Raw genomic sequence first — 10693 nt, 5'->3', positions numbered from 1 at the left:
CTACAAGAGTTGACCCACCACACGAGCAGAGTCTCGATGTAGTCAAAAGATGATCCAATGAGGGTAGCTAGGCCTCTTATTTATAGCGATACCCAAGGCCCCCAGGCAAGTTCACACTTGACCTAATGGGTTGTCTCAATCCCGAGGATTAAAAGTAATCCTCCCCTTCTTTACACTCTCATTTAACCCTCACACTTATCCACGTGTATAGAATACTACGGTAAATTCTTACCACGTGATATTATATGGTCATGCCCGTAACATACTCCCCCTCTTTAAAACATTGCACTCTTGCAATGGAAAGTTAGGGAAGTTAGTTCTAAGTGTATTTTCGCGTTCCCATGTGGCATCTTTTATTGATTTATCCATCCATTTTATTTTGAATTCTCGTATTTCTTTAGTACGTAATTTTTTTGTTTTAACATCGAGAATTCTTTCTGGTACATGTGGTTTAGAAGATAATTCTTCAGAAGTAACCAGAGTTTCAGTCGTAACTGTATTGTCGCCAGAACCTAGAAGTTCTTTTAGACGACTCACATGAAAGACTGGATGAATTCCGACACCATCGGGAAGAGCGAGACGATAGGCTGATGACCCAATTCGTTTGCGGACTGTAAAAGGTCCACAAAACCGTGGGGCTAACTTAGCGCACTTACCCGTAGACAATGTCTTAGAATTGTGAGGTACACGTAAAAATACCTTCTGTCCAGGGTTGAATACACGAGGTTGCCTATGATGATCGGCATAAAAACGCGCTCTATCTTGAGCTGTTTTTATATTATCTCGTGCAATATGCAACATATCTTGCATATCCCGAAGAAAGTTTTGCGTACTTCGCAACTCATCATGATGTATATTAACATCAATCGGGGCTCGTGGCTGAAAACCATACATCAACATAAAAGGACTATATCCCGTCGACGTATGCTTGGAGCTGTTATAAGCAAACTCCAAAATTGGGAGATAACGTTCCCATTTTGTTGGTTTTGCACCAACGTATGCTCGAAGCATGTCCTCAATAATTTGATTTACTCGTTCTGTCTGTCCATCGGATTGAGGATGATCCGTGGAGCTCATGCTCAACGTAGTTTCTAACTTCTTAAAGACTTGTGTCCAGAAGTCACTAGTAAACTTTGGATCTCGATCACTCACGATATCCATCGGTAACCCATAAAAACGAAACAATTCGTCAACGAATTGGTAAGCCAATTCAGGAGCTGTTACCGTGGTTTTAGTAGCAATAAATCTGGCCATTTTAGTTAGTCGATCAACGACAACCCAGATGGCATCATGACCTTTTTGGGTGCAAGGAAGGCTAACAATAAAATCCATGGATATACTTTCCCACTTATTATTGGGAATGTCCAAGGGATGTAAAAGTCCTGCGGCTTTAAGTCGCTCGGCTTTGTTAACCTGACACTGGTGACATTTAGTCACATAGCTATGTATGTCAGGACGCATCTTAGATCACAGCACTAATGTAAGCTTAAGATAAGGATAAAGAATTGAAAGATAGAAAGGAGAAAGAGAAAGAAGGGTGCCGATCCACCCGACCACCCCCGAGCGAAGGGATCGAGACGGACTCGAGCCTCGATCGGCGTCCCATACCACCGCCGTGGCGTCGAGTCGTACCTGGTGCTGGCGCGCTCGCTACAAGAGTTGACCCACCACACGAGCAGAGTCTCGATGTAGTCAAAAGATGATCCAATGAGGGTAGCTAGGCCTCTTATTTATAGCGATACCCAAGGCCCCCAGGCAAGTTCACACTTGACCTAATGGGTTGTCTCAATCCCGAGGATTAAAAGTAATCCTCCCCTTCTTTACACTCTCATTTAACCCTCACACTTATCCACGTGTATAGAATACTACGGTAAATTCTTACCACGTGATATTATATGGTCATGCCCGTAACACACTAGCTTTGTGGTATGCACAAAACCGTGGGCATCTAACACTGAAACCATGGTTTTTGCATGTGGTTTTTGATATTTAATATTTATAATACTTGATAGTCGGTTTGAATATTGCCTTCCATGAATATATCTTTGTGGCATATTTGGCCTACATATTCATATTATTATTTTATTCCCTATTCTAGGTGGTTTCACACTATGTATTGAAAACATCATGACACTCACCCCCTGCAATCTTGCACATCCATTTGTGCCAAATATGAAGATAGTCCTCATCCTTACTTGCCAGTTGTTGACCTTTGAGTCGTTGTTGCCATCACCATCATTGTCCCATCATCATCCCCATCATCATCCCCATTTCCTATTTCTACAATGTATAGGGGCATGGTTTGTTGTAGATTGGGGAGGTGGCTTACATCTGCATTGATTTCAATGTTGATGCCAAGGAAAGTTGCGAAGGAATGTTCCAAGTCCCCCCTACATTCGGGTCCTTTGAGCATTTAAGTCCTCTTTGTGTTCGAGTCCCCAAGCATTTGATTCCTCTCTACATTTGTGTCCTCCCTGGTCAAAGACCATAGTGGTTCCGCTTGAGGAGGACATGCACGTGCGTTTACATGACAACGGTTCATGAATCCGTGGGAACCAAAGACTTGGTGTAGTGAAGACTAACGATGACTCCACACACACACACACACACACACACACACACACACACACACACACACACTATTGAACACATTGGAGATGTGGCCTTTCGCAATCACGACTTTAAAGGCTAGATCAAGGACTTATTGCATGCCTGGACTTGGTTGGCCAAATTGTCAAGCAAGAAATGCAAGTACGATTCAACCAACTATGTAGCTCCATCCACAATAAGGGTTCGCTAATTGTTCATGCAAGAAGAAAAGGTCTCTTGTGTGCAAGGGGATTCAAGGTCGAGTTTGGTATCAAGTTGTGGCACAAGGGGGTTGCCTATGTAAATCTATGTAAATGAAGAGATTCGACTCTGATCACAACCGGTTAGCACATATACGAATATGGGTGCAAAGATCGTGAATGATAGAACACAGACAACCGAGAACAGAAATGCAGAGACACAAGTGTTTTTACGTGGAAAACCCGAAAGGGAAAAAACCATTGGAGCCCACATACTTTGAACTGAATCACTATATATTGAGAGGAATACAAGGAGACTCGCAAGCAACAACCTCAAGCTCGTCTTCGTCTAACAAATGATAACAGAGTTACAACTCTCACTCTCTCACTCTCTTTGGTTACAGAGGCAAGTACTCACTGTAACTTGTTCAACTATACAACAATGATCATCATCACATAATGATCGCCCTAGAAGTATTTATACTAATACAACATTCAGGGCTATTTACAAATATAGCCCCTCAAGGGCACATTAACTCTATTTACAGATATGCCTCGAGTCGGCTTTAGCCACCGAATCGATTCGGATTCGATTTTCGGCCACGACCAAATCGAACAATTGGTTTGACTTTTCAGTCTCGGCCGAGTTGTTGTCAACCGATTCAATTCTCCCTTTTCTTCGACTCGTGCTCCTCTTCCCATTTGGAGGGACTCGTTTCCCAACAAACTCCCCTTTCACTCCGGCATGGGGTGCTTCGTCAAGTTGACCCTTTGTCGGCACACATACTGTTTTTTGTCGACATCACCTTTGTTAGCATATCCGATCCTTTGTCATTTGTATGGACCTTCACTAGTGTAAAGTCCATTTCTTCTACCTGCTCTCGGAGCCAATGGTATCTCCTCTGGATATGCTTGGTCCTCGAGTGGTAGGCATCATTCTTGACAAGGTGGATGGCACTTTGGTTATCACAGTAGAGTCGAAATTCTTCTTGCCGAATTCTTAGCTCTCTAATAAACTCCATCCAAATTATTTCCTTGCCGGCTTTTGTGGTTGACAACGCCACAACCTTCTACAACCTTGATTGCCATGAAATAGCTCCCCTTGCATAAGTCATAACGTATCCAGCCGTGGATCGATTGGTATCCACATCAACCAACATGTCTGAATTAGTATAACCTTCCAATGTGGGGTTACCCAAGCTGAATCGGAGGCACACATCCGAGGTGCCTCTCAAGTACCGAAGTATCCACCACAACCCAATGCTCTCTTTCGGGATTGCTCATATATTGGCTGATGACTCCAATTGCATATGCGATGTCCGGCCTGGTTTACCATTGCATACATGAGGCTTCTGACTACTGAGGCATATGGGATCTTGCTCATCTTAGCCTTCTCCGTTTTCGTCTTCGGACAACTTACTTTTTGTCAGTAATGTTGAATCGACCGGCTTTGCGTCTTGCATTTTGAATCTACGGAGCATCTTTGTCACATATTTCTCTTGTGAAACCATAACAACATCTTTGTCTGGTCTTGGACAATGTGCATACCCAGTATCTGCTTTGGCGGACCCATATCCTTTATCGCAAACGACTTCCTCAAGGCCTTCTTCAAACTTCCGATTTTCTTCGAGTCTTGTCCAACAATTAGCATGTCGTCAACATGCAATAGGAGGATGAGAAAGTTTCCTCCATCATATTTCTAACAAAGACACAATGATCGGCTTGTTTCTTGTTGAAGCCGTGATTCACCATGAAGGATTCAAATTTTCGGTACCATTGCCGGGGTGTTTGCTTCAGTCTATATAAGCTCTTCCTCAATTGGCATACCAGGTTCTCTTTATCTTTCTCTTCGAATCCTTCTAGTTCTTGCATGTAGATTTCTTCCTCTAAATCTCCATGTAGGAAAGCCGTTTTGACATCTAGTTGTTCGACTTCTAAGTCCATGCTGGCCGAAATGCTCAACACCGTCTGTATGGATGTCATCTTTACTACTGGGGCAAATATTTCATTGAAATCTACACCCTTCTTCTGTTGAAAACCTTTCACCACGATTCAAGCCTTGTATCTAGGTGGATTTCGCCCATCTCCCGGTTTCGATTTATATACCCACTTGTTCCGAAGTGCCTTCTTTCCCTTTGGCAACTCGGTTAGTTCATACATGTGGTTCTCATGTAGAGAATTCATTTCTTCTTACATGACACTTAACCACTCTCTAATGTGGGTGTCCCTCTTCGCTTCCTCAAAGCTTTCTGGCTCCCCATTGTCGATTAGCAACACGTATTCTTTATCCAGAAATATGCAGGGGGCATGTCTTTCTCTCAGAGGGTATTGTCTTCCTTTCTTTTCCTCAGCCAGCTGGCTAGGATCTTCCTCTCCTCCTTCAACTGGTTCTTTGTTTGGGTTGGAGTTGACTGCTTCTTCTTCCTCGTCAAATCCGACTCCAACTCCGCAACTGACTCCAATTCCTGACTGGCCTCCGACCGACCCAACTTGTCTGAATTTGATCAGCTCTCAATGTTCTTCAGTCAACTTTCGACTTTCGACTGTTCAGGAGGATGTATCCAACTTCTCTTTCTCCTAGTCGACAATAGTCTTATCCTCCATGAAGACTATGTCTCAGCTCCGAAAGACCTTCTTGTTGGCTAAGTTCCACAGTCGATAGCCAAATTTGTCGTGTCACCGTATCGAGAAATATGCATGGCCGAGATTTCGGATCTTTTCCCCTTTGTTTCTTAGCCACATGCACGTAGGCAAGACAACCGAACACCTTCAGGTGTCGGTACGATACGTTTTTGCCGGTTCACACCCTTTCTGGAATATCTCCGTCCAAGGGTGTTGAGGTTGATATGTTTATCACATATGTTGTCGTCATTAGCGCCTTAGCCCAGAACATCTTGGACAACTTGGCATGTGCTAACATACTTCAGACCCTCTCCATGATGGTCCGGTTCATCCTCTTGGCCAACTGTCACTTATATGTTGAGCATTTGATAAGTGGCATTCATCCTCCACTAGGTTTTCATTCCATACCTTGCATATCTTCATGTCTGTGTGATGATGTCGTGATGCTACTTGTGTGAGTGAGTTCGAAGAAATGTTCAAGTTGTTCGACAGCCAAGGCTAATTGGGGTAGTGAGAAGTGATTGGATACATTTTGGCATTTTCTTTCCTTGTATTGGGGGTCAATATTTGCAATGTAATATTCCAATTTTGACATTTTAGCATCATACCACATCATCCTTAGTGCCTTTAGTCATCTATCCTTAATGATCACATACTTCATACCTATATGAGCTCTTACATGATGCTATGAAGTTCATAGCATCACCTAAGAGCTCCTATAGATATTTTAATCCCCATCTCTTAAACCATTTCATAATGTCAAGCACGTAGCCAGATGAGAGAATTTTGCTCGTATTAGTTTTTTTGTATTTTGCACCCTATGTTGCAACCTCAATTGGGCAATCTATGAACAAACATATTTTGACTTTTGTGATATATTGTTTGCATGGCTAGTACATCTATGGGCCAAGCACCTATTTCTAATAGCATATAACTGGATGTTGAGGATTTTTTGGATTTTCTACATAAGAACATTTTTTGGATTTTCTCTATATCATTCCATGACTAGTGAGATAGTCCTATGCCACATTGCCACTCCATAAAACAATACTTGGATCACCATAACATTGAATAGCATCAACGTCACTTCCCATCCTCAAATATCACTTTGGTTGCATTGATTTCCGAACATATAATAACTATTTTGATATGCTTAAGGTCGAGACTCATAGTATGGATCCCACATATTTGTTGATGGGACATTAATACCAAGATATTTGAAGCTTTACTATTGTATTGGTTCTACCTTGTATGTAAACATGGGATAGTGTCTTGGTTGCATTGCCTTTATTGACATTATTTTTGTTTGTCTACATTAATAGTTAGGCCACTAATTCAACAAAATGTGTCCATCTAAATTATATGAAAATAAAGCAACATCATCAACATATAGGAGTATAAATAAAAATAAACTCATGCTTGAGTGTTGGACCATCCAATCCTTCTTTTGCAATCTTGTTACTTTTTTTCAAGTTTATCGATGCATAGACCAAAGAGTGTGTTACCCCCCATGTTACTCAAGAAGTACTTCAAGAAGCCAATATCAATTTTCAATTGGCATCTAACATGCTCAGGCAATCATGCTCCAACTGCTCTATAGTCCAATGGCATTCTGATCTCTAGTTTTTTTTTGAAAGCTCATTTTCCTTGGTACGGTGTCAAAGGCTTTCGTGAAATCAACAAAACAACACACAGATTTGGGCCACAGATAGGATGGTCATATCAACTCTTCGGAGATCATAAGGTCATTTGTGCTTGACACACCGATGTAGGATGTAATGTTTAGGAATAATATACAGCAAAATAAAAATGTGGGAAATAAAGGATTGAACCACATTGCCTTGTGTTAATAGACTATTATGGAAAAAAGAGAGGACAGAATGCACATTATAGCCTCTAAAACTGCCAAACCGACCCTCACTATTAGTAGAGAGAAAAGACAGCCCATGTATGTTAGGCTAAACCAATGCCTAATAACAAAAGCATTCATTTACAAAGAACTTCTCGTTTATGTCACGAGCCAAAGTTCTTGTATTTCCTCGTCAACAGATTTAAAAAAAGACTGATCTATGTTTGCAAAAGTTATCAAAGCTTAGTGACAAGAAACATTTTATGGCCAAAGCAAATATTTGCAAAGAAGAGATGTAGAGGAAGAAAAAGTAACAATACAAGTTGTATCCTCATGCCTAAGCTCACTAGCAAACTGCTTTCTCCTCGGGTCCTTCTTCTACATTGTCAGTAGATGCTAGTACCATAGAAGGTAGATGTGTGTGATCTCCTCCTTTCCGGGCTTTGACTTGTGCATGGAAGAGACGGAAGAGATTACGCTTCCGTATCCTTCTACTGTTCTCATTCTCTGGTACTTCCTCTTTCGGATACACACTAACCTGCCAAAACAATCCGAGTAATTATAATGAATAAAACTCATAATAATTACAGCAACAATATCATCCCCTCCCCAAAAAGAAAACACACACACACAAACATAAAACAAAGTGCGTATAAATCCAATAGTTTTTCAATTCATCAAACAACCAACCAAACCTTCTGCTTTCATAATAAAATCTTCTGAAATTCATTATGATGATAAGAAATCTTCTGAAATTCATTATGATGATAAGAAATCTTCTGAAATTCATTATGATTATAAGAAAAAATTTGATCCATAATGAAGATAAAAACAAAACATGTTTCCAGTTATATAACAAAAATAAGGAAGGGTTTAAAGGAAAAACAAAATTGATTGAATACAATGACTTACTTTCTTCCTGTCAGGACCGAATTTCTCAAATTTCACTACTCCTTCGATCAGTGAAAATAGTGTATAATCCCTCCCCAACCCAACATTATTTCCTGGGTGGAACTGCCAAATTCAAGCACAAATTTATTCCAAATGTGATCCCTTTAATGATACTTTCACTTCTTAATAAACAGAATAATAAGAAAAACAAATCTTGTAGGAAAGTATCAAATCATCTTCCAGCTTAAATGTTAATAAGACTTATCTACGTTTCCTAGGTAGAACTGCAAAAACTGGCATAAAATTGCCCAAAATGTGAAATATTTACTAAAACCTTTGCTTTTTTAACAACTGAATAATAAGAAAGAAATCTTGTGAGGGTAGTATCAAATCATTATCAAGCCTAAATAAAACCCTAATTGACAATGCTTAAGATCAACATCATAAGGCCAAAAGAAGAAGTGACAGAGAAGAATGGAAGAAACAAGAAATAACCTGCGGGTGATTTGTGGTTATGGATAGGGACAACTTGAGCATATTACTATGTAGTGAGTGTATATGAATAGTTCACTTCTATGAACACTTGGACGAGATATCCTCATTATCAAAAGGGAGATTTAGCTCAAAATCTGAATAGCTCTGGCTGACGAGAGAGTTAACACTTCCATTAAGATCAAAATCTTAAGGCCAAAAGAAGAGTTAAACACATTGGCAAGAATGAATGCCAAAAGGACAGGCAAAATTTAACTATCTGAACAATTCTCATTTGTGAGAAAGCTGATTCTTCCATTAATGACTTCTGATTTACCTTTTGGCCATGTCAGTTTTTCTTTCTCTCGTTTTTTGGTCTAATTATTTATCATAAAGGACAGGCACAATTTAACTATCTATTCCCATTTGTGAGGAAGCTAATTCTTCAAGTAGTGGTTTCTGATTGACCTTTTGGCAATGTCGGGCTTTCTTTCTCTCTCTTTTTTGTCTAATCTTTCAACATTAATGGAGGCTATTTAAAGGGCCTTGTACACAATAAATTTTCTTTCTTTCTTTCTTTCTCCCTCATATGCACAGAATCTGGCAGATAGTGGCTAATGCAATTTTCTCTTTGTTTCGTTCATTCAATCTTTCATTTTTTTTTTCTTTGTTAATTGGCTTTTTTGTTAGTTTCCTGATGAATCTGAGAGAGACGGAGAAAAGGGAAGAAAATTTTCACATAATACCTTAGTGCCACGCTGCCTGACGATGATGGAGCCAGCCTTGGCCGCCTGGTCGCCATAGATCTTCACGCCCAGGCGCTTACTCTGAGAATCGCGACCATTCTTCGTGCTGCCTGAACCTTTCTTGTGCGCAGCTTCAATGGTGAGAGGGAAGCGAATCTGAACAGAAGAAGAAGAAGAAGAAGAAGAAGAAGAAGAAGAAGAAGAAAGGAAGAGAGAAGTACTTCCTGCTTGAAGGCATGAATGGGATGATGAGAGAGACAGCTTGGTGAAGGAGGAGGAGAGGGAGGGGGGTGTTGTTGCCATGGACATGGCCATAGCCATAGCCAGGAAGCTTGAGTGTGTGGGAGAGGATAGCAGAAGAGCAGAGAATGCAGAGGGGAGAGAGATGATGATGGATGGTGAGGCCCAATTCGCCCACAAAGAAAGGAAAGGAAGGATAGGTTGTCCGTTTCACACCTTGGGGGCGGACAAAGTGTCATCCATACACACACTTGGCCAACACTCTGATCGTTTGTCTCCTGGACGCCATCAGTTTCCACTCTCCCCGTCCATAAGTTTCCACTCTCCCCCTGACCCTCACTCAAACGGTGTTCGTCTCGTGCATGGAGTTGCTCGACTCTAAATGTTCACGTAGTCTAGAGCTCCCGACTGTAGCAATAGAAAGTGCCCTTGACGTGTCAAGAGAGAGAGAGAGAGAGAGAGAGAGAGAGAGAGAGAGAGAGAGAGAGAGAGAGGTGTATATGGTTTCATTCATTGGGGCTACTCGAGAATTCTTTCGTCAATGGTGTGTTCTGTTATATTGCCTATTGGTTATTCAATATGTCCATCACTACCTACCCGTTTGCTAGCAATGTCGTTCATGCACATTTACTTATCCAATTGTGCTAAAAATAGACCATCCAATTATTTAGGTGTTTTTTATATAAGCATCTGACCATCCCTTTTGGTAGCACGTGTGTGTATGTGGTTTAGGGTTTAGGGTTTAGGGTGTGTGTATGTGGTTTTGTTCATTAGGGCTACTCCAAAATTCTTTCGTCAATGGTGTGTTTTGTCATATTGCCTATTGGTGATTCAATATGTCCGTCACTACCTACCCATTTGGTAGTAGTGTCCTTCATGCACATTTATTTATCCAATTGTGCTAAAAATAGATCATCCAATTATTTAGGTATTTATATAACCCAATTATGGCTAAGCATCTAACCATTCCTTTTGTTGATGACTTGTTAACATTGCTTTCTTTAAGTGGGCAATTATATAGAGGCCACGACGAATGATCCCTCGAATGTTTCGTTTGTGATGAGACAAGGTTAGTGACAATATCA

General features: G+C 40.7%; 1 protein-coding gene across 1 annotated transcript; it reads right to left on the bottom strand.

The window, feature by feature from the left end:
• Nucleotides 1-7362: 7362 nt before the first annotated feature.
• On the bottom strand, nt 7363-9731 carry RPL27 (ribosomal protein large subunit 27). The gene is made up of 3 exons (XM_087322952.1): nt 9369-9731; nt 8173-8274; nt 7363-7798 (listed from the first exon to the last, which is right to left on the bottom strand). The coding sequence occupies exons 1-3, from the start codon at nt 9687-9689 to the stop codon at nt 7607-7609; spliced, it is 615 nt and encodes a 204-aa protein (XP_087179078.1). The 5' UTR covers nt 9690-9731; the 3' UTR covers nt 7363-7606.
• Between the last annotated feature and the right edge of the window lie 962 nt (nt 9732-10693).

The sequence above is a fragment of the Azolla caroliniana genome, unplaced genomic scaffold, assembly GCF_043228905.1.
Source record: "Azolla caroliniana isolate FFs.n. ecotype wild unplaced genomic scaffold, voAzoCaro1.0.p SCAF_7, whole genome shotgun sequence".
Classification (NCBI taxonomy): Eukaryota; Viridiplantae; Streptophyta; class Polypodiopsida; order Salviniales; family Salviniaceae; genus Azolla; species Azolla caroliniana.
The sequence above is the reverse complement of the archived record's forward strand: the minus strand, read 5'-3'. Positions and strand labels throughout refer to the sequence as shown.

Excerpts from the sequence above, each read along its gene's own strand:
- RPL27 (XM_087322952.1), bottom strand. The coding sequence starts at position 9,689 with ATGGCTATGGCCATGTCCATGGCAACAACACCCCCCTCCCTCTCCTCC. Across the intron at positions 8,275-9,368 it reads TCAGGCAGCGTGGCACTAAG|TTCCACCCAGGAAATAATGT; the intron begins GTATTATGTGAA and ends TGAATTTGGCAG. Across the intron at positions 7,799-8,172 it reads TCGGTCCTGACAGGAAGAAA|GTTAGTGTGTATCCGAAAGA; the intron begins GTAAGTCATTGT and ends TTGTTTTGGCAG.